The sequence below is a fragment of the Heterodontus francisci genome, chromosome 30 (assembly GCF_036365525.1).
Source record: "Heterodontus francisci isolate sHetFra1 chromosome 30, sHetFra1.hap1, whole genome shotgun sequence".
NCBI classification, from domain to species: Eukaryota; Metazoa; Chordata; class Chondrichthyes; order Heterodontiformes; family Heterodontidae; genus Heterodontus; species Heterodontus francisci.
The window spans coordinates 47694445-47719623 of NC_090400.1; the positions used below are offsets into that span (position 1 = coordinate 47694445).

The 25179-nt window shown below is 42.9% G+C and overlaps 1 protein-coding gene across 3 annotated transcripts in view; it reads right to left on the reverse strand.

Moving 5' to 3' along the window:
• The window catches only part of LOC137346746 (rap1 GTPase-activating protein 2-like), a 303277-nt gene that overhangs the window by 265068 nt on the left and 13030 nt on the right, over positions 1 to 25179 (reverse strand). For all 3 annotated transcript variants that reach the window (XM_068010516.1, XM_068010517.1, XM_068010515.1), the window contains exon 2: positions 1733 to 1768. In XM_068010516.1, coding sequence (XP_067866617.1) covers positions 1733 to 1768 — 36 coding nt within the window. The remainder of the gene's footprint in view (positions 1 to 1732; positions 1769 to 25179) is intronic.

Sequence of the window (25179 nt, forward strand, 5' to 3'; positions counted from 1 at the left end):
GGATAGGTCTTTGAAAGAGCTAGTGCAGACATGATGGGCCAAGTGGCCTCCTTCTATGCTGCAGTGCTTGATTGAATGAACTTGTGCTGTTTGGCTGATGAAAGGCTGTGTAATGAAAGAGACAACTGGCGTGGCTGAGCGCTACTGAGACACTGGGAGCAGTAGACTGAAACCAGGTTGATGAACTGGGTTGGGACAGTTCAAGTTTTATTCTTACTCTGGAGATACCTCAGATTTCCTGTGAGGAAGAAAAAAAAATCCATCAATGAAAGGGATCACACTGTCTTTTCAGACAATCTCGGCTCCTGGAACAATCTGCTCCAAAAGGTCATATGCAGAACCACCAGCTTGGCCATCTGGGAGACGCTGTGTTGCGGCCAATAAGACTGCCAGGGTACAAATCAGTGGGTCAGCTCTTGGCATTTTATTGTTTCTTTGATAGGAAATGTTCTGCGGCAGATGCGATTGTTGATCAGTAAAATTATCACAGCCCCCATTCCATCATTGTGGATTTCTCAAGTACGACATGACACACAGGTCACTTCACTAGTACAGCAATGCTCCTTTAAAGGCTAACAGGTCGATTAAAAAATCTGGCACTGCAGGTCATTAAATAAAAGAATGTCAAATCCATTTAACAGCATCAGCCTCTTCATTAGATACAGAATTGCTCTTCAGTAATCACTGCCACACTGCTGCTCATTACAGCCTCTTCAGCTGTGTCATTTTCATGGGTTCCACATTTAACCTATTTACTGAGCTGTGTGGTTCCCGTATGAATGCTCGATGTGCTCTTGCTAAATCCCAGCCTAACGTAGGCACTAACCTGCTTATTGCTTTGGGAAAATTGACCTTTGAACCAGCCAAAAAAATCTTGGAAATTCCAGCGCAAAGTTGAGTTATGGGTGTAACTCATTATTACTTTATCTGGTCACTTACACTTAAACTTCCATGATCTTTTGCACTATTTCATTTCATTCCACCTAGATTCTACTGTTATCCAGGCAGAAATCATGCGGAAATTCCGGCCCAATATCCAGTTTATTTTAAACAGGTTTAACTGGGTTAATGTCTGCGTCAAAAAAAGACACACAGAAAGATTTATTAAATCGGCGCTGAGCAGTCATACCGGAACGGCCTCAGTCAGAGAAAACAACCCTATGCGACAGTATAGAATTCCTATGAGGTGCTCCTTGATCTCCCACAACAACTTCGGCAGGAGACCCTCAAAAACCAAGGAGATGTGGCTCAAATGTAGTTTGGAGTGAATTCTTCTAGGGGGTCGGGGGCCGGGGTTCTGCTGATATTTTTTGTCAAAGTTGAGGGAAAATCCATGCAGAAAATCCTGGCGAGCACATCGACCTAAAACCTGGTTTTAATAAAACCCTAGCTGAACAACAAACGCTAACGCAACATTAGACAACGGTGCCAGGTAACAAATAGTGGCAGCATCCTCTGGCAGATGGTTGTCAAGGTTATCAGTAGCATACATCGGAAGTATTTTGTAGAAAACAACACCCCCCCAGAGAAAAAAGAACCAAAGTCATGTAAATAAGATAACTGATAAGAGGCGGGAGATTGCTCAATGCTCTTTCAAACTGAACAACCGCATGGAGCATAGTTATAGAACATTCTGACCTGAAAGATGGAGCATGGTTAGCATCTACAGGAACATACTGTCCTGTCCTGTATCCAACTTCATAGAGGTCAATATACACACGGGAGTACTCACCTCTGTCTCAATGCAGCAACAGTAGCCTTGTCAATCCTGAAAAACATAAAATAGATGAAACTTAAATCACCCGTAAACACTGGATAGAAATTAATAGTCATAATGATATGGACCTCCCTTTGATCTTACATAGCTGCCCTGCGAGAGAATGGTACGCACAAGGGATCTATTTTAAACCTGTCCACTTCACTGGAACTGGCCGAGTAGGTGTTTAAAAACCTGGTGACCTACCCGCCAATGATCTGCCTGGGTCCCGCCATCTTACATCTTAACCTGCTGTTCCGAGCACGCAGCAAAGGCAGCTGCCTAATGCTGGTGGGGGGTTCTTCTTTAAACATGCAGATCATGATCCAGTGATGTCATCGGGCTCCTGCCACTATTTTAACTGCGACCTGAGCAGGGAAGCTGCTTTCCCACCAGGTAAATTTAAGTCGGAAGGAGGTCGAAAGCTGAAGAGATCATTCCAGGTAAATTTTTTTTAAAACTTACCTCTATAGCATCAGGGGGAGTGGGAGAGGTTCTCTGGACCCCCATATAGAAAGGTTAGGCCTTTCCTACCCCAGATTCTTCGCCCTCCCCCCCACCCCGAGACCCCCCCCCCTCCGGACCCCAAACAGCACACTTACTTGAGTGCCAGAGGATGGCCAACACCAGAGGTCAAGTCAACCACTGTGGAATTGTGAGCAATGTACAATTCAAGGGACTACTTACTGCCCAAACCCCACCCACTCCAGCCTACCATTGAGCCCTCCACATACAACCAAAACCTCCTGAGCTGTGGACTCATCCTTGTCAATGGATAATATTATGCGGGATCCTCCGTGCTCTTAAGTGCAACACCATGTGACCTACAATGTACCATAATCCAGCAACGCATGTCAACGTTGCACAATCCAATAAAATGCTATGGAAAATAAAGATCAGAAGCAATCTGAAAAATCTGTTAACTTGGGACACATTTGGACAGAATTAACTAGTCTCCATTCCAGTTGATCTGGATCTGCAATATACCCTAGCCTTCCGTATGCCTAGAATCAGAGAGGACATTTTCCACTTCAGTACTCCTAACCAAGTGGTAACACACGCTGGAAAAGTGCCCCCCCCCTCACTGGTTCAGAGTTATTTTATTTATTTAAAGATACAGCACTGAAACAGGCCCTTCGGCCCACCGAGTCTGTGCCGACCAACAACCACCCATTTATACTAACCCTACAGTAATCCCATATTCCCTACCATCTACCTACACTAGGGGCAATTTACAACGGCCAATTTACCTATCACCTGCAAGTCTTTGGCTGTGGGAGGAAACCGGAGCACCCGGCGAAAACCCACGCGGTCACAGGGAGAACTTGCAAACTCCGCACAGGCAGTATCCAGAATCGAACCCGGGTCCCTGGAGCTGTGAGGCTGCGGTGCTAACCACTGCGCCACTGTGCCGCCCAATGACCAGTTAATGACCTTAAAATTTAACTGATTGAAAGTCACCAGCTGGGAGTCCGCACTTTCCTACCATCCACTGCCAGTGTGCAACAGGAAGCCAAATATCTCCCTTTCAATCCCTCTTCTGTGCATCTGTGGGACAACATTTCTCATTTGCCAACTATTGAAATAATGCTTTGCCACATACCACAGTGAATTTTTCTCCCCTGCTAGCTGTAATTGCTCTGAACGAGATAGTGTTTAAAGATCTTTTTAGTAAAAAGAAACAGGGAGAAATCTCTGTGCTACCATTCTGCTGGACACAATCTGAGTACTGGGTAAGAGTTAATACGCTGCCTTTTCACCTCTGGGATATGGGTTTGATGTAAATAAACACGACCAGAACTTCAGAAAGTTCTGCAAATATTTTCCCTGTTCCTGGAAGATGTTCCAGCAAAAACTCCAGGGTTACAACTGTACAAGCAGTATAGATCTTCAGTATGGTGTTATTTCAATGGGTTAACATCAGCATTAAAATCATGCTGATTGGAAAACTGGGCCGGTGATTTTACCCTGAGTATTCCGTACATTACATTTCCCATGGTTCTGGCAAGGCATCACATTGCCTCTTGTGTATGTCTATGGTGCCATATTTCTCATTTGTTTGCCAGCCACTGAAATAGCCCACTGCTATGTGTTACACTGACAGCTGCTGCGATAGTTGAAGGGCTTAAAGATTGTTTTTTAAAAAAGGCATGAAGAATGCTGGTACTTCCCTGCTATTCAAATTCGAAACAAGCTTAAGAAAAAACTCCAAATCATTCAAACCTCTGCAGCCTGCATTCTGTTTTAATCTAAGTCTCAATCTCCCATCACTACTCTTCCCAACAATCTTTGTGCCCCAGTGCCTCGCATTTAAAATCCTCATCCACTCATCCTCTTTTTCACTCCACCTTATCTTGGCAACCTCCTCCAGTCCTATGACCTATGCTGTGCTCTTCAGTCTTCTGACTCTGGTCTTCCGTGCATCTCTACCTCCCTCTGCCCCACCACTGGTGGCCAAACCTTCGATCATCTCAGCCCTACACTCTCCCTAAATCCTTCCGCTAGCTTTCACTTTTACCTGGCTTCAAAAGCCTTCCCACAACCTACTTCTTTGGCCACCTTCTCTATTTCTGCCATTGCCTTTTGGCATCCATACTTTTTTTCTGCCATGGAAAGTTAAAGACATTATGGGGATAAATTTCCTCGGCAACTCTTCGATGACAGCTTCAACAGAAATTTGGCAGAAACACCGCGTATGCATGTAATCGGGAAGACGGAGTGGGAAAAGCCCTGAGAAAATTCACCTCCCTATATAAACACAAGTTTCTGCTGCTGTTCCCCTTTCATTTCTGGGTTTGAAAGTCTCCTCATGGATCTGACATGAAAGGAATTTGGACAATGTCATCTGGTTGTTAGAGGGTGAGTCTCTCCAGTGTCCACCAATGTGTAGAGGAGCAGTCTCATTGCATTTTTAGTTAAGGGATTCTTGTTAACTAACCCCATGAACATACATATGAATTTGGAGTAGGAGTATGCCATTTGACCCCTTTGTACCTGCTCTGCTATTTAATAAGATCATGGCTGATCTGATTGTGGCCTCAACTCCACTTTCCCACCTACCCCAATACCCTTTGACTCCATTCATGCACCATTAATAGAACAACAGGAAGCATTAGCGTCATAAATTATGCAAAACTGTGTTCATAGATGCACAGTAGTTGGATAATCATATTTGATCATCAGCTGTCTAATCAACCTGCCAAAATATTGTACGCCATGCACTATTAAAGGGTAGGCTGGGGCCAAAATTCCTTGTGATGTGACCCCAAGGGATTACACCAGGATTGTGCCAGTGTTTGTACAGTCAGTGGGAGGGCACCCAATTAGTGCAGGGTAGGCTGGCACAAGCACGACTTTTTTTTTTTGGCGTTTTAAAAAGAGGGGGAGAGGCTTCACGACAAAAACAACGGGGAGAAGCTTCACTTCAAAAAGAGCATGGAGAGCGGGGAGAGGCTTCACTTCAAAAAGAGCATGGAGAGTGGGGAGAGGCTTCACTTCAAAAAGAGTGTGGAGAGTGGGGAGAGGCTTCACTTCAAAAAGAGCATGGAGAGTGGGGAGAGGCTTCACTTCAAAAAGAGTGTGGAGAGCGGGGAGAGGCTTCACTTCAAAAAGAGCATGGAGAGCGGGGAGAGGCTTCACTTCAAAAAGAGCGTGGAGAGGCTTCACTTCAAAAAGAGCGTGGAGAGTGGGGAGAGGCTTCACTTCAAAAAGAGTGTGGAGAGTGGGGAGAGGCTTCACTTCAAAAAGAGCGTGGAGAGCGGGGAGAGGCTTCACTTCAAAAAGAGCGTGGAGAGGCTTCACTTCAAAAAGAGCATGGAGAGTGGGGAGAGGCTTCACTTCAAAAAGAGCGTGGAGAGTGGGGAGAGGCTTCACTTCAAAAAGAGCGTGGAGAGTGGGGAGAGGCTTCACTTCAAAAAGAGCGTGGAGAGTGGGGAGAGACTATCCTATCCTATCATCTATCCTATCCGATCTTCTACTCAGTTCAGTGGAATGAACACATTCAAGAAAATCAAGTGTGATATCACAGGCAAGCAGGTAAATGATTGGTTGGGGAAGAAGCTACCTATTTGGTGAATATCCAGTAAGTGGTTAAGGTCTATTCTAATCCTAATGTTTAAAATAATGAAAGGAATTAGTAGTAAGTTTAATAAAATATATTAAAAAAGGAAAATAAATAATTGAATAAAATAATTAAGTAGTTAATTAAAACACATTAAGGATGGCAGGACAGGTGATGTGTCATGGCTGCAGTATGTGGGAGATCCTGGATGCCAGTGTGATCCAGGACAAACACGTCTGCAGTAAGTGTTTGCGGCTCGAAGAGCTTTGGCTCAGAGTCAGCGAACTGGAGGCCGAGCTGCAAACACTGGGACACATTAGGGACGGGGAAGGTTACCTGGACATTTTGTACCAGGAGGTAGTCATACCCTTTAGGATAGGCTCTTCTGATTTGGTCAGTGGTCAGGGACAGGAGAGTGTGGCTGCAGCTGAAGCAGGTAGAGGGACCCAGAGGGCAGGAGTGCAGGAGCCTCAGCCTTTGTAATGGTCCAACAGGTTTGAGGTTCTTTCAACTTGTTTGGATGAGAGTGGGGGTTACAGGGTGGATGAGCAATCTGACTATGGCACCATGAATCAGGAAGCCATTCAAGTGGAGGGAGAAAAAAGGAATGTAGTGGTAGTAGTGGACAGTATAGTTAGGGGGATTAACACTGTTCTCTGCAGCAAAGAGCGAGAGTCCAGACGGCTGTGTTGCCTGCCTGGTGCCAGGGTTCGGGACATCTGCTCAGGGCTAGAGAGGAACTCACAGTTGGAGGGGGAGGATCCAGTCATCATGGTCCATGTAGGTACCAACAACATAGGCAGGATAAGGAAAGAGGTCCTGCATAGTCAGTATGAAGAATTAGGCACCAAATTAAGAAGCAGAACCTCAAAGGTAATAATCTCTGGATTATTAGCTGAGCCATGTGCAAATTGGCATAGAGCAAATAAGATAATAGAAATTAATGTGTGGCTCAAAGACTGTTGTGGTAGAGTTGGGTTTCGGTTCATGGGGCACTGGCACCAGTACTGGGGATAGTGGTGGCTGTACCGTTGGGACAGTCTACACCTGAGCCATGCTGGGGCCAGTGTTCTAGCAAGCCACATAACTAGGGAAGCAGACAGGGTTTTAAATGAATAGTGGGGGCAAGGGATCAAATTTGGGAAGATATGGTAAATCAAGGAGTAGAGACAAGGCAAGAGAGAAAGGTATTATTAATATGGGAAATGATAAACAGACTGTGACAGGAAGGGACAGAGCGTACAAATCTAAGAGTAAATCAACAGATACGGATAGGAGGTTACAAAAATAATAAAAGGACACAACTAAAGGCTCTATCTGAATGCATGTCATAGAGTCATAGAGAGATACAGCACTGAAACAGGCCCTTCGGCCCACCGAGCATGTAACTCTCGAAACAAAACAGATGAACTTAGAGCGCAAATAGAAATAAATGAGTACGATCTGACAGTCATTACAGAGACATGGCTGCAGGATGACATAGATTAGGACCTGAATATTGAAGGGTATATGGCATTTAGGAAGGACAGGAAGCTAGGAAAAGGTGGAGGGGTAGCTCTGTTAATTAATGATGTATTAGTGCAATAGAGAGGGATGACCTAAGTTCAGGAAACCAGGATGTAGAAGCAGTTTGGGTAGAGATGAGAAATCATAAAGGCAAGGAGTCACTTGTGGGAGTGGCATACAGGCCACCTCACATTAACCACACTGTAGGACGGAGTATAAATGAAGAAATAATGGCAGCTTGTCAGAAAGGTACGGCAATAATTACTGGGGATTTTAACCTACATTTAGACTGGAAAAATCATCCGGACAGAGATAGCCTAGATGAGGAGTACATAGAATGTTTTTGGGATAATTTCTTGGAACAGAACATTCTGGAGCCAACCAGAGAACAGGCTATACTAGATCAGGTATTGTGCAACGAGATAGGATTAATTAATGACTTCATAGTTAAGGCGCCCCTAGGTAGCAGTGATCATAATATGATTGAATTTTACATTCAGTTTGAGGGAGATAAGAGTGGGTCCAAGACCAGTATTTTAAACTTAAATAAGGGCAATTATGAGGGCATGAAAGCAGAGCTAAAGTGAACTGGCAAATTAGGTTAAGGGATAGGCCAATGGAGATGCAGTGGTAGACATTTAAGGGGGTATTTCAGAATACACAGAATAGATACATTCCAGTGAGAAAGAAAGATTCCAAGAGGGGGACCCACCATCTGTGGTTAACTAAAACAGGTAAAGATAGTATCAAACTTAAAGAAAAAGCATATCATTGCACAAAGATGGGTGGCAGGTCAGAAGATTGGACAGAATATAAAAAACAGCAAAGAATGACTAAAAGATTGATAAGGAAAGTAAAATTAGAGTACGGGAGAAAGCTAGCTAGAAATATAAAGACAGATAGTAAGAGTTTCTATAGATATTTTTAAAAGAAAAGAGTTAACAAAGTGAGTGTTGGTTCTATAGAAAGTGAGTCTGGGGAATTAATAATGGATAATAAGGAAATGATAGATAAATTGATCAGGTATTTTGCATCAGTCTTCACTATAGAGGATACAAGTAACATCCTTTAAGTCAGGAAATGGAAGGGAGGGAGGAGCTCAAGAAAATTACAATCACAGGGAAGTGACAATGAACAAATTATTGGAGCTATGGGCTGACAAGTCCCCGGGTCCTGATGGACTTCATCCTAGGGTCTTAAAAGAGACCCTATCTCTAGTGAGATAGTTGATGCGTTAGTTTTAATTTTCCAAAATTCCCTAGATTCGGGGAAGTTTCCGTTAGATTGAAAAATAGCGAATGTAACTCCTTTATTCAAAAGGCGAGGGAGACAGAAAGCAGGAAACTACAAGCCAGTTAGCTTAACATCTGTCTTAGGGAAAATATTAGAAGCTATTATTAAAGACGTTATAGCAGATATAGCAGGTAGTCAGGCAGAGTCAACATGGTTTTGTGAAAGGGAAATCATGTTTAACCAATTTATTGGAGTCCTTTGAGGGAGTTTCATGTGCTATGGATAAAGGGGAACCGGTTGATGTATTGTACTTAGATTTACAGAAGGCATTTGATGATGTGCCATATCAAAGGTTTTTGCAGAAAATAAAAGTTCATGGTGTAGGGGGTAACATATTGGCATGGATAGAAGATTGGCTAGCTAACAGGAAACAGAGTAGGCATAAATGGGTAATTTTCTTGTTGGCAAGATGTAACAAGTGGTGTGCCACAGGAATCTTTGCTGGGGCCTCAACTTTTTACAATTTATATAAAAGACTTAGATGAAGGGACCGAAGGTATGGTTGCTAAATTTGCTGATGACACAAAGATAGGTAGGAAAGTAAGCTGTGAAGAGGACATAAGGAGGCGACAAAGGGATATAGATAGGTTAAGTAAGTGGGCAAAGACCTGGAAAATGGAGTATAATGTGGGAAATATTTGAAATTGTCCACTTTGGCAGAAAGAATAAAAAAGAAACATATTATCTAAATGGTGAGAGATTGCAGAGCTCAGAGATGCAGGAGGATCTGGGTGTCCTAGTGCATGAATCACAAAAGGTTAGTATGCAGGTACAGCAAGTAATTAGGAAAGCTAATAGAATGTTATCGTTTATCACAAGGGGAATTGAATACAAAAATAGGGAGGTTATACTTCAGCTATACAGGGCATTGGTGAGACCACATCTGGAATACAGTGTACAGTACTGGTCTCCTTATTTTAGGAAGAACGAAAATACATTGGAGGCAGTACAGAAGGTTTACTAGACTAATACCTAGAATGGGCGGGTTGTCCTACGCGGATAGATTGGACAGGCTTGTATCTGCTGGAATTTGGAAGAGTAAGAGGTGACTTGATTGAAACATATAAGATCCTGAGGGGTCTTGACAGGGTGGATGTGGAAAGGATGTTTCCCCTTATGGCAGAATCTAGAACTAGGGGTCACTGTTTAAAAATAAGGGGTCGCCCATTTAAGTCAGAAATGAGGAGAAATCTTTTCTCTCAGAGGGTTGTAAGTCTTTGGAATTCTCTTCCTCAAAAGGCGGTGGAAGCAGAGACTTTGAATATTTTTAAGGCAGAGGTAGATAGATTCTTGATAAGCAAAGGGATGGAAGGTTATCGGGGGTAGGTGGAGTAATCAGTTCAGCCATGAAATTGTATGGCGGAGCAGGCTCGAAGGGCTGGGTGGCCTATTCCTGCTCCTAATTCATATGTTCGTATGTACGTATGTTCATATGAATTGTGAGGTGACTGGATTATCGTATGATCTGGGTATAGAATGACAGAGAGATTGCCTCTATAAACCTGCAACTTCATTTACAGCACGCTGATTAGAGATCACCGAATCAAAGAATCTACTGTACAGTAGGTGCCATTAGCCCCATCGTTCCTGTACTAGCTCCTCAACTGGGGCGATCTGCTCCAATTCCATTCTTTGTTCCCTGCAACCCTTTATGTTCTTTGTTTTCTTCCTTCAGTTTAAATGATTTTATTCTCTGTCTCTATGGCCACTTGTGATAAAGCATTCCCTCTTCTGATTATCCTGTGTGAAATAGATTCTCCTAATTGCCTCCCTCATTCTTTGACAATAGTCTATGCCTCCTTGTTAACAAGTTGTCAACCAGAGATAACAATCTTTCGCTATATAAATCCTCTCAAAACCTCTCAGAATTTGTAAAGCTTCTATAAGGCTCCTTCCTTAAAGTTCTCTGCTCCAGTGAAAAAAGACACAATTTTTCTGAGCCTCAACCTCAACTATCTTTGGACAACCCCCCCACCCCCTCCACCCCACAGCCACTTCTGCCGCCACTTCTAAGCTACAAGATGTGCCTTCCTCTCATCCTGGTTGTGCCCCAATTCCCCTCCTGGATTTAAGTTTTTATTTTAATTTAATTTTCTTTTCCAAATTAACCCACCAGCCCATCGTGCAGCACTACCCGTGTGGCTCGAATCTCAACACAACCAACACCATAAACCTCGAATCACACCTTCGCCTTCCAGTGGAGTCTGCTTTCCCTACACCACCAGACACACAGTTGACCTCCTCAGCCCATAAACAGCACTGCTGGAGAGGTTTAATTTAAAAAGACCATATTTTTGTAGTTAGTTTAAAATTCATTATCTAATGAAAGCTTATAAGATTCATTCTTAAAGGATGAATATTTACAATTCCTTTCAATAAAATATTGTGTGTGAATTTGGTCGCTATGCCTAGTTGCTAAGTAACATATTTATGAAATCTTTGAAAAGTACTGTGTTGCCATTGGTAACCAATAAAACAAATAGCTCTATTGTCAGTTGGTTGAAAGGATATTGCTCCATTATCCAATTTCTATAACTCACACTATTTCTACAAGATGTAGGCACCCATGCTTAGCTTCAAACTGGATCCCATTCACTTCTTCACTCAAATCATTTTTGTGCTTCTCAAGGCAAGAGAACTTAGCATTTGTAAACGGAACAACTTTGCAAGCACCCAGGGTTATCATCAGTGCCACAGCTTCAGCATAAGAAGTTGGTCATTGAGAACAGAGATGAAGACATAAAAAGAAGAAATGCTGGAACCAGTCAGCAGGTCTGGCAGCATCTGTGGAAAGAGAAGCAGAGTTAACGTTTCGGGTCATTGACCCTTCTTCGGAACTCTTGATTCTGTTAATTCTGCTTCTCTTTCCACAGATGCTGCCAGACCTGCTGAGTGGTTCCAGCATTTCTTGTTTTTATTTCAGATTTCCAGCATCCGCAGTATTTTGCTTTTATTTTAGAGATGAAGACATATTTCTTCATTGATAAGATTGTGACTCTTTTCGGATTCTCTAACCTAGAGGGTGGTGGATGCTCAGTCATTGACTATATTCAGGATTGAAATTAATAGATTTTTGGTCTCTCAGGAAATCAAGGGATATGGGAAGTGGGTGGGAAAGTGGAGTTGAGGCAGATCAGCCCATGTTTGTACTGAATGGCAGAGCAGGCTTGAGGGCCTATATGGTCTACTCCTGCTCCTATTGCTTATGTTTTTTTTATAAGCACTCTCAGGCCAGGAACAATGTACAGTCAAAGTCCCTGTACAGTGCCTTGACAATGATGCCTTAGCATTGACCTCAGAAGAGCACCTGCCACAGCATTACTCTAACAATTCTCCCATTTTTCACACCAACTGTCTTTGTGGCCTCTCTGCACAAGATTTCTAATTGAGTTCCAATTCAGGAACAGCTTTGGGCTGTGTGTTCACAGCCCCGAGGATTCCTGTTCTGAACAGAGAAAATACATCCATATGAATTTGTTTTCCAAAGCCCAGGTGACACAAATGAGCCAAACACTATTTCTTCTTTACACAAGAGAAGGTCGGAATGTTGCTGGAGGTCAAAGTTAAAAATAGAATTGCAAGGGCATCATGGGCTGTAGAATCCTAGGAATCTCATAGAGTCCAAAATGTGTCCTGGGAGAGGAAAACACTGCTGCAAATAAAAAATCATTTTGGAGCATCACTCCACTCTATGGTTTGCAACCCTTCAGGATTGCCCTGGAATCTCCAGGAATTAAAGATTGACCTCCAGAAACCTGCTGCAAGCAGCTCCAGAGAAAAGTCATAAGGGGCATTGTTCTATACAATTTCCAGGCTTTATAATTTGACTAAATCTGAGTGTTTTCAGTTTACATTCCAGCCCCAATGGACTTCCCTGATCTAAAGAGACATGATGCCCATTTGCCTCAAATGTTTCCTTACTTGCCAGGCACAATTTGGGCGCACTCAATCAACTTGCCCTCCCTACAGTGTATGCTAATAGTCAGTTCATATATAGGTGAGAGAATATCCTGGGCTTCAATTATACAAGAACAGGGGTGTTACATCTGTTTCCCAAGTCTCTGACTGTCTATGCTGACAGATAAACATAAAATCCACCTAAAGTAAAAATAAAATTATGATAAAGTATGATACAATAAATGTGCATCTCTGCCCCCACTCCAGATTTGAATGGCAAGGGAGAAGGGGACCTGATTTCTGCAAATACTGTTCCTGACCCAGGACTGGAAGGTGAATAAAATGGACCCAGGTTGCCTCACTTTAATTACTCCATCTCTCCATGAGAAAGACCCCTGTGCCCCCTTGACAGCAAAATCCAGATCATTATAATGAAGCAGTAACTTGGTCAGTCCCAGCTAATTAATTATCTGCAAATAATATAAAGCTGAAACAAGTAACTCTCCCAGCTCTATAAATTGTAAGTTAAGACTTGGATTACCTTAATTTACACAAGATGTTTCATTAGTCTCCAATATCCACTTTATAGTTCAAAAAATTCTTACTGCTCTCTGAGAAATGGGAGCAGATTCTAATAACACAGTAATTATAAATTTGAACATTACTGAATGTGCCCTGCTGTATTTGATCAGAATAACCTGCTGATATACTATCCCATATGTTGGAGCCTTAACACAATGTGATGGATGATACAGATCATGAGAAAACATGAACACAAAAAGACCATTCAGTCTATCAAGCTCAGTCCTTCTGCAAGTCAGGTACCATCTACTCATTTGCTGAACAAACCCGTTTCATTTCCCGAGGTAATATTTTCCCAAAATTAAACTCTTAGGTTATTCACCTCTCCATTTTTCAACCTAGAAAATCACCTGTTCCTCCAAATCTCTTGATCCCAGCAACACAGCAATTATTTTGCCTCATGGAATACTGATGATTGCAGCCTATAGCTGATTGTACAACCTTTGTATAAGACAGGGGTCTACAACCTGTGGCTCCAGAGCTGCATGCAGCTCTTTAACATCTCACTTGTGGCCCCCAATGTTTTCCAGCTGGATCGCATCCAAATGAAAAAACCCTAAAAATAAATTAAGTCAAGAAATCTAAAAGCCGCGTTTTTATTGCGGGGGGCGGGGGAGGGGGCGGAATAAAAGGCTAATCATTATGCTGCACTTAACTGTTTCAAATGATTTTTAAAAAACGCCAAACATCATCATTCTCTAAACAAACCTGTCTGAGTGGTACAGCTACACCAAGTGATAGGTAACGCCTTTGAGTTGAGGAACAGGTTTTATATTTGCGAGCATTATTGTTTCTAATGTAGCTGTGACGATAAATTGTTCTGAATGTGCTATTGGAAGCTTTTTGTAAACTCATGAGAATCAGTAGCTGAAAAAATTCTCTTAATTCTACACATCTTAATTTAAAGTTTGTTTTAAAGAGGACTTTGACAAAATTATGGTTAAAAAAGTCAAAAAACGCAATAATTCAGAGTTAGGTCTATGTTAATTCTGATTTTTTTCTAATGATACATAAATTCAACACATGTATTTTGTACATGCAAATTATGCATTTTATCAAAGACACTTTGCAATTTGCCATGTATTTGGTTTAGTAATGCCGAATTTCCATCTTGCGGCGCCCAATAGTTTTTATTTTAGGCAATCTTTTTTCAAAAAGCTCTTCAGGTATAAAAGGTTGCAGAGCCCTGGTATAGGACCTGAATGCTCCTCCAACACTGACCTCTTCCACATTTGATTTTTCTTGCTCTACAATTGGAGACCATGCTCTCAGCTACCAGGCCCTAAGCTCTGGAATTCTCTCCCAAAACCTCTCCGCCTCTACCTCGCTATCCCCCTTTAAGAGGCTCCTTAAAACCTGCCTCTTTGATGAAGCTTTTGGTCACCTGTCCTAATATCTCCTTACATGGCTTGTGTCAAATGTTGTTTGATTACACTCCTGTGAAGGGTCTTGGAATGTTTTACTATGTTAAAGGTGCTGCATAAATTCAAGTTGTTGTTGTTGCTCCCATCCCCTAACAGGTCCTGGAGGTTCCTCTGCATTTGCACCCAGATACACTCTAATGCCCACAAAGCTGGCCTTGTACCAATGCTCAGTTGTGAATATCCTTTAATTATGCTTTTCAAAGGGTCCCTCATGTGGCAACCAGATTTTCACTCTAACATACTGAATTTCAAATTATTGGATCTTTTCTGACTCCGACGCAAAAGCACAATAGCTTTGAAAACCCATAGCCACACTACAGAAGTTGGCAGGATAATCTGTATTCACAGTTATAACTAGTATTTCCAAATGTGTTGAAGAAAGTGGCTCATCCATTAAGTAATTGTAAATAAACACTAATAGGATATATTTGCAGTATGCAGACAATGTCTGGCACTCACATTAGTGCTGATGCCTTACTGGCTCTTTCACTGGTGTGGAAGATTTGCAACCCACATCCTTATTAACGTGAGCAAAGATTGTCTTACACACATCTCCTTATCATCAAACATTATGTAATTTTAGAATCTAAAATTTGATGCTCTTTAGGATTCCATATTTAGCTTTCAAGAGCCCAGTCCTGATTCAGAGTCAAAGGATGATGCAGTTATGCTGTTGTGCCTCACGATGTCTCTAGCAATTTTGTATAGCATGGAAGAAACTCTTAGTAAATCTACTCACAAAAGATTGTGACTGATCATCAACACTGCTTTAACTGTGCTTTATTTGTATTCAAAGTGACTTTGTAGGGGAGACTGGCATAGGGAATCATGGGATACTTGGCGTAACTTAGGTCCCTGTAATCTTAAGAAAGCTTGCCTCCTATACACACAAATTATATGAATACCTAATCAGAAGGTAACAAGCTCAGGAGGGAGACACCCGAATCCTAAGAATAGCCTAAGAATCCCATGGATAGGGTAATCAAGAGGTGGACGAGGTGAACAATATAACCAAGGCAGGATGAGATCAGGGAAGACAATAGATGGGAGATGATGTAATTAAGAAACAGTTTATCAAGTAAACCTCCTGTAAAACTGTATAAAATGACTACTGGAACAATGTACTAGCAGAACCCCTACAATCATTCGTGAGAGTAGGACTTCTCCTTGCATGCTTGTAAATAAAGATCACTCGTTTGTACAAGACATCTGACGCTCGAGGTGTTTTTGAGTACTGGGGCAAGCCCTCGCCCTTACATTTGGTGGAGTCAGCAGGATACACCACATCGGGACCGCGACAGTGGGGAGACCAATCTAGGGGTGAGTACCTTTTATTTTACCACCCGTAGTTAGGAAAGGTCTACCTCCCAGTCGCAGGACTGGTACTTTAAGTGGGTATCAATGAAGCAATGCCTGGAGACTCGAGTGCTGAGCGATCAAAGCGCGTGCCAGGGTAGTAGGTTGAGAGTTGAGAGAACTGGGCAGAGAGCCGCGTTGACAAAGCCGCAACGCAGAGCCACGCAGTAGGTGAAGCCGTGCAGGGAATTTAGAGGTATCCCGAAGGCCATTACCACGCAGGAGACTGTGCTGACAAGAGACCGCAAAGCAGACCTTCACAAGAGGTCGAGTTGCAGAGGGGAGTTAAAGGGTATCCTGTAGGTCCATATACCGTAACTTTTCGAGATTGAAATGGAAGACAAGAGTGTTGACTTGTTCGATGAGGATTTGAACGTCAGCCTGTTTCGTAAGGGTTTGAACTTGGTTCATTATTGTCTGAAAATTACTGATTTAGTGCATTTGTTAGGTTTAGGCAATTAGATTCCCTTTTTTGTGCTGCTATTCTTTCAGTGTCATTAGGGGATTTAAAGGGCATCCCGCAGGTCAATACCACTCGGGCGGACCACACCCTGACAGAATGACCAATAGCAGAGGGGTCCCTTACCAGGTTTATAGCAGATAAGAACTTGACCAGTAAAATGAAAAATAGATGGGTGGAAATCTAATGACCCCCCAGAAGTACAAAGAGCATGGTGGAAGGGCCAAAAGAAAGATCAGAAAGAGAAGGCAATTATGATCAGAATCAATTCTTATATGGGACTCTGCTGGCGAGACCACAAACATTCCGAAAGCAGAAACAAATTAACAGCAAGTCCAGAAAAATGTCCAGCGATAGAAACAAGTTTCAGAAAACAATTGGTAGAAATTACATTGGAAGTACCACAGTAGTCTAGAATACTGCTGAAAGGACAAAAGAAGGACAACGTGTGTGTGTGTGTAAGTCTATGTTGGTGTTTGGTCTCTTTGTGTGTTCGGAAGTTGTTGAATGGTAAATGTGATTTCTGTGGTGTCTCTGAGTGAACTTGTATTAAATTGGTGTAGGTTAAAAGAAGAAGCTGGAAGCTACAATAAAGATGAGTGTTCAAGTTATTACGAAGCATAGCTTTCTAACTTGCTTTGTTTGGTGGCAGTGAAATTTATAGGGTGGGTCCGGATTGTACAGATTTCGGACGACTCTGTCAGTGAGGCAGAACAGTAGATGCAGGGTCCACATATAAAGCCAGACAAATGCAAGCAGTCTGGCTGTTGGTGTATCAGGCTAAGTGTAAGCAGCAGGAGGAAAAGTCTAGACAGTTGGAGTTAGAATTGAGGTAAATTAAGGAAAGAGAAGGTAGATAGGTGTGCCATAGTTGACAGGACAAAAAGTCAATTACAGAAAGGGATAAACGAGGGGAGGAACGACACAGACATATAGAAGAGACAGGTCAGCGGGCCAGGAAAGTGGAGTTCCTGAAGGCATATTATGCCGACGTATCAAGTGAAAGGGAAAAGAGGGAGGCAGACAAGAGATTGTGGAAGCAGAGGTGGAGCGAAGCTGAGCAGGAGCGAGATGATGATAAGGCTGCCTACCAGATTTTACAGTCAGAGTGCGAGACCGGGATAGACCACGCATTAATTTCAGGGATTTACTTAGCCCTACAAGAGGGAGAATGGCTCGAGGCACCTGGGACGAAATGAAAGTATTTTTCTTTAGTTTCTAATTATAGTTGGTGCAAGACATTTGAAGAAGGAAAATTGGGATCGTTGACATAATTGATTTATTTCTGTTTCCCTTCCTTTAAACACACGTGCTACTCTTTTCTGTCTGTGTGTGTGGATTTATTTATTTTATTTGGGTGCATGACGTTTGTGCGCTTGAATTTGTGATTTTCAGTGCAATTTTAAAACGGAGACATCCTAGCACAAACTACTGGCAACTGGGGATGAAGCTCCAGTTTGTTTTCCAAATATAAAGATAAGTCCAGAGCCTTGTAAAAGTCCAGCAGAAACCCAGTTTTAGCTTATCAAACTTTTGCAGCAGGTTAAGGAAGACGCAATTCAAATGTGACCTTTTTTTGATATATATTAATGACCAGGACTTGGGTTTACATGGCATAATTTCGTAGTTTGTTGCTGATATGAAATTTGGAAATTCAGTAAACAATGAAGAAGATAGTAACAGAACTCAGGAGTAAGTGGGCAGACTGTAAAATGGGTTCACACATGGTAAATGAAGCTTAAAGTAGAGAAGTGTGAAGTGATACATTTTGGTAGGAAGAATGAGGAGAGGCAATATAAACAAAATGGTACAATTTTAAATTGGGTGCAGGAGCAGAGACACCTGGGGAGTGCATGTACACATATTTTTGAAGGTGGTAGAATAAGATGCGGAGGCTGTTAATAGAGCATATTGGCATTACTAATAAAGTAATAGCGTACAAAAGCGAGGAAGTTATGCTAAGCCTTTATAAAACACTGGTTAGGCCACAGCTGGAGTATTGTGTTCAGTTCTGGGCACCACACTTTAGGAAGGATGTCAAAGCCTTAGAGAGAGTGCAGAAGAGATTTATTGGAATACTACCAGGGACGAGGGACCAGTTTTGTGGAGAAACCAGAGAAGCTGCTGTTGTTCTCCTGACAGCAGAGAAGGCCAAGAGGAGAATTGATAGAGGTGTTCAAAATTATCAATGGTTTTGATGAGGGTAAATAAGGAGAAACTGTTTCTAGTGGCAGAGGGATGGTCACCTGAGGGCACAGATTGAAGGTGATTGGCGAAAGAACCAGAGGTGATGTGAGTGAACACTTTTGTACACAGTGAGTTGTTGTGATCTGGAATGCACTGCCAGAAAGGATGGTGGAAGCAGATTCAGTAGTAACTGTCAAAAGAGAACTGGATAACTACTTGAATGGAAAAGGGCTATGGGGTAGCAGGGGTGTGGAACTAATTGAATAGGTCTATCAAAGAGCCGGTACAGGCTCTATGGGCTGATCTGCCTCCTGTGCTGTATGATTCTATGATATTATGAGCATAGAAAGCAGCCATTTGCTCCATCGTTCCTGTGCTGGCTCTTTGAAAGATCTATCCTATTAGCCACATTTTATGGTGATGCCACATGACACAGGTCTGCAGAAGAGTGACAATCGCTAAACCCTAATTATGCAGCTTTCCAAACAGATTTCTCATTGCATTGTGTCAGAAATTAGTGTCATGTGCACTTTTTTCCCCTCCCCCTTTTTGAAATGTTTTCCTCCATCTTTTTAAACCACTGCCTAAGACATTTCCAATCTTTGATGGAGATATGGGTGGGTGATTCTTTAAGAGATGTTTACCAATGCCATTCCCGGCCACCGCACAGGAAGCACAGCACAACTACTCGCATGGGCTGCTTCCTGGATCCGGGGTGGGGGGAGGAGGGGAAGGTTGGGGAACTGTCGAGGGCCCCCCGCCCCCCCGGTCCTTGCTGCTGATCCCCCTTGCCCGCGAACCCATCCTGCAAGACCCCTCCTGCCCTGACCTACCTTAAGCCTAGTTCCAACACCGCTCGTCGCTGTCTGGTCGCTGTAGCTACAGCAGCAGCAGCAACCACGTCCGCAGGCTACCGGCTTCTGATTGGCCAGCAGTTCTGCAAGGCTGGAACTTCCGGCAATGGGGTCCTAAATCCTATGGAAGGCCTGCCACTGTTCAGTCAAATGCCCGATTGGCACTAAATTCGGTGGAGTGGACACGGGGATCTCGGTGTCAGTTCCCCCCGACGTCAAGACGCCCGTTGCTAGCATAAAATTCCCCCGTGTCTCTGCTAATAACCCTCCCCGGGCTCTATAATCAGACAGATGCAACATATTTTGCGAGCTGTCTTAATGCTTCACCATAATGACATGAGCCATTAATAGAAAGCCTTAATGATAATGATTGGTACAGTTGGGAATCAGAAAAGTAATTTCAAGTCGTTGTGGTTAATGTGATTTCTTCTAGGTGTGAGTGAGTGCAATCTGACCTGGCTGAATCAGGTCATGTTGGCTCCATTTGTAAAAGCTCTAATTTGGTTCAGTTTGGAACTATTTTGCACTCAAGTGCTTTGGTATTCTTCCAATCCCTGGCAAAGAATAATGGGTCCTTAGTTTATGACCATTGTAATTCGAAATGATGTCCTTAGCTATCTCTTTGGGGCATTGGTGCCTCCTCCTGCCTGTACCACCTGTGGCCGCTCTTATCCTATCTGTCATCTGCAAATAGTGCCGGGGAGGTGGATGGTCCACAGCTCCCTGGTGGATGTTCCTCCAATCTGTCCCATTTTCTCAGGGCCACTAAATATATCCCAAGATGCAGCAGTACTTCTCCTGGGTTGCCCTATTGGAGGCAGGGGGCCTTCTAGCAGTTTTCTATTCCTCCAATCTGGCCCTTAACTGACCTACCCGAGCACTGAGGCCCACAGGGCTGCAGTTCCATCTGTCTTCAGGGTGTTTCTATGTCTTCAATTCCTTTTCATGTGCTTCAGCACTGTTAGTCTCTACCTCTTGGAATTGGCCAGCTGCCTCTTATCAGTACGAGTCCCACTGTACATAGCAATGAACCCCGACCCAAGGAAATGGGTCAGGGTTGGGGTGGATTCAAAGGAGCAGGCAGAATCCCATTCCTCCTTGCCGGAACTCCCTCCCTGAAGGAGGTAATCTTGGCCTGTGCATCTGTCCTGAGGATAATATCTAGTCTCAGTTTTGCTTTCTGCTTTGGAGAGAGAGGAGAACAATGTGCAATTTTCATTGTTCCACATTCCAGTGTCAGCGTCAGGAATCTTGCTGCATTTTATCTCATTCTGTCAAAAAGTAAGGAAGAGACATTTGCCAAACACATGCTTTTGAAGACAGTGTCCTTTTAATGTCTGGCACAAGCCCAGCTTGCTGAATTAAACCAGCTGAATGTTAATGTCCTTTTGCCATTACAGAGTGTAGCTGTTAACTGTTTTGCTTTGTGCATCCTTGACTTCCCGTTCATCCATTCTCATTTGCAGGTGTAGAGCTAGTTCTTGGCCTCCTATAAAATGAGTATTTTTAAAAGCACAAAACAGAGATAGTGTTTGGGATATATTGTCTAACTAGTGGAAGTTCAACACAGAGCTAATTCCCTTACTCATGCCCTTACTTTCATTCATTATGTCAAGGGTTTATCAATCACTGAATTATGTATCATTTTTTCACGTAACATTTTCACGCCAGCTTTATATCTGTTAAACGTCTGGCACATTTGAGCAGAGACAAAATGACTAGGTTAAAGCTTGCACAGTCTTCAGGTTGTGATGTTGAGGCCCTTTTTAAAAATTCACTGCTTCTGTTTCTCCCCCACCACACCGCCCCCACAGCCCTGCCCTCACCCCACCACTCCTTTTATTCCCCTTCTCTCCTAAAGTCAGAGGTCTATGCTGGGGTATAGGCCCACACCAGTGCTGGCAACCCATAAATGGCTGCTGTTGGTTCCAGCCTGAACAGCCCATTCCACAAATCTGAAAGAGATACTCTCCTTACCCAATGACCCCACACGTGACCAAGAAGGGCTTATTGGATAATAATCAGGAGTGGAGCCTTGGCTGATAGTCTCCACCTCCCTAATCCAAGGCCATAAAGCTGAATAATAATGGCCTATCGTAGTGCCAAACACGTCAGCACAGAGCAAACTTTAAACTTCCTATTTCCACCTCCGTAACATTGCCCAGCTCATCTGCTGCTGAAATCCTCATCCATCCCTTTGTTACCTCCTGACTTGACTATTTTAACCCACTGCTGGCCAGCCTCCCACATTCTACCCTGCGTAAACTTGAGGTCATCTAAAACTCTGCCGCCTATGCCCTGACTGGCATCAAATGCTGTTCACCCAGCACCCCTGTGCTCACTGACCTACATTAGCTCCTAATCAAGCAATGCCTTGATTTTAAAATTCTCATTCTTGTTTTCAAATCTCTCCATGGCCTCGCCCGTCCCTATCTCTAATCTCCTCCAGCTCCACAATCCTCCGAGATATCTGCGTTCCTCTAATTCTGGTCACTTGAGCATCCCCGATTTCAATTACTCCACCATTGGCAGCCGTGTATTCAGCTGTCTAGGCTCTGGAATTCCCTTCCTAAACCTCTCCGCATCTTTACCTTGCTTTCCTCCTTTAAGGCACTCCTTAAAGCTTACCTCTTCGCCTAAGCTTTTGGTCATTTGGCCTAATATCTCCTTATGTGGCTTGGTGTCAAATTTTGTTTTATAATGCGCCTGTGAAGATCCTTGGGATATTTTATTACATTAAAGATGCTATATAAATGCAAGTTATTGTTGTTTCTTTGTATGGCTTAGTGTCATATCAGATAGGGCATGTACCTAGCAAGAAAATAAGATTGGTTTTCATTGTTGTTAAAAACTTACCTTTGGTCTTCGAATGATATTTGAATTTTCGTACACATTTCACACAAATGAACTGATCCATCTACAGAGTATGCTGTCTGATATATTGCAGAACAAATGGATCTCATAGGAATTTGTAGAGCACAAAGAACTAAAGCAGCACACTTCCAAGTTGTCCCCTGGGTTTGACGTGAACAGACTTGGCTGAGTTAGTAGGACTCACCTCCCTGTGTCAGCAGGTTAGGGGTTCACGCTCCACTAATGGACTCCATGACAGAGGGAACATTGCTGGAGTTATTGTCCCTTTGGTTGAGAAGTAAAACCGAGGGCCTGTCTGTCTTATACTGGTTCATATGGATTTTTTAAAAAATTCATTCATGGGATGTGGGTGTTGCTGGCCAGACCAGCATTTATTGCCCAGCCCTAATTGCCCCGAGTGGCTTGCTAGCCCATATCTGAGGGCATGTAAGAGTCAACCACATTGCTGTGGGTCTGGAGTCACATGTAGGCCAGACCAGGTAAGGACAGCAGGTTTCCTTCCCTAAAGGACATTAGTGAACCAGATGGGTTTTTACAACAATTGACAATGGTTTCATGGCCATCATTAGACTAGCTTTTTTTAATTCCAGGTTTATTAATTGAATTCAAATTCCACCTTCTGCTGTGGTGGGATTTGAACTCATGTCCCCAGAGCAATACTCTGGGTCTCTGGGTTACTATTCCAGTGACAATACCACTACGCCACCGCCTCCCCTTAATGTCCAAAGATTCAACAGCAGCACTTGAAGAAGAGCAGGGAGTCCTCCCAATGAAAACAAATGAACTGGCCATTCACCTTGTTGCTATTTGAAGCATCTTACTGCATGCAAATTACAGATGGATGTCTACAGGACAACGGGCCACTCTAATGAGGGCCATATAGAATCTTAGAATGGTTACAGCACGGAAGGAGGCCATTCGACCCATCCTGTCCGTGCCAGCTCTCTGTAAGCGTAACTCAGCTAGTCCCACTCCCCCTGCTTTTTCCCCATAGCCCTGAATTTTTTTTTCTCTTCAGATAATTATCCAATTCCCTTTTGAAACCACTATTGAATCTGCCTCCAACACACGCTAAGGCAGTGCATTCCAGATCCTAACCACTCGCTGCATAAAAAAGGTTTTCCCCATGTTGCCTTTGGTTCTTTTGCCATTCATCTTAAATCGGTGTCCTGTGGTTCTCAGCCCTTCCGCCAAGGGGAACAGTTTCTCCCTATCTACTCTATCCAGACCCCTCGTGATTTTGAAAACCTCCATCTAATCTCCTCTCAACAGGTCGAGTTGCTTTCCTCCCAATTTTCAAATGATGACCACCTTCAGGTGTGAAACAGGCAACTGTGAGTTGAACTTGCCTCCACTAGTGGGAAATTAGTAGGCACTGGAATACTGGGAACATTTAATAACTCCATCCCTGACAGAAGAGAGAATTCAAACCCTCAGGAGTCAGGCAGTCAGGATCACCCTGTGTAGAACCGGTGGCAACAAACCAAAGAAGGAAGAATCCACAGCCATTCTGATTCTTTCCCTCCACCACTCTATCCTTCCTGAACCATGTCTAGTTTGAGAAAAGTCACTTACAAAAAGCAATGAGAGCGCTATAGGGTTACCAACCCTCCAGGATTGTCCTGGAGTCTCCAGGAATTGAAGATTAATTTCCCAGATACTGATGAGAGCAACCAGAGAGGAAAGCCATAAGGACATTAAAACAATGTTTACAAAATGTTCTTTTTGTTTATTAATTATAAAAATATTGGAGATGTGGGAAAGAAAAGGCTGTTTGACAGGACGGGCAGTGGAGATGAACGATCATGTGACGAGCTCTCCAGGAATATATCCAACCAAAGTTGATGCTAGGGTGTTAAGCACTTCATACCTGATATGCTGCAGCTCAATTAAAACTGAGCACTCTAAACACATTAATGTGAAAAAAACTAATCCTGAACTGGATGGAGAGGAAGATGGAGAGATGAAGGAGTTTAGGGAGGGAATTCCAGAGCATGAGGCATAGACAGCAGAAGATACAGTCACCAATGATGGGATGAAGGGAAAGGGAGTATATATAGAAGCCCAGAATTAAAGGAACAGGGTGTTTGCAGGGTGCTGCAGCACTGAGTAAGATACAAATATAGGGAAAGGCCATGAAGGGATTTAAATACAAGGATGAGATTAATAAACAAACTATTTGCAATGCCTTATCAATTCTGAATACTTTACATAACTGCAGATCTTTTTCTTTAAAAAAAAGCACTGAAAAGAACTTCGATAGATTTACCAGCACTGTACCACAAAATGGGCGTGTGCAGCTTTAAGTCAAGGGAGGGGTTACACTTCCTGATAACAATCCTTTAAATCAGCAGAAGTTATCTTATGGTGTGAAAGTGCAAGCCCTGAAAACTCAGCCAACCTTCCACATTGAGCAAGAGTTCTACATTCTTCCACCATTAGAAAACAAGTGGCCATTGGATCATTTAAAACATCTTCAAACTGGCCCACATGTAGTTATACTAAGGTGCGACAGACTACCACAGAAGCAATTGTTTTGAAACAAAAAGCTAAATGAGTTGGAAATACTAAGTTCAGAAATGTTAATTCTCGATGAAGTGACAGGATTGATGTTTAACCTCATAATGTCAATATGGCAAGGCTGGTGGCATCTGACCTCTGCATTGACAATTGCTTTCAGAGCAAAGCCTAGGCCTTAAGCTCTGGAAATCCTTTCCTAAACCTCTCCGCCTCTCTATCTCTCCTCCTTTAACGCCCTCCCTTAAAACCAGCCTCTTTGACCAAGCTTTTGATCATCTTTCCTAATATCTCTTCATGCGCCTCATATCAAATGTTGTTTGAAAACACTCCTGTGAAGTGTCTTGAGACATTTCACTACATTCAAGGCGGGATATAAATACAACTTGTTGTCATTATAGACCCTATAAAAT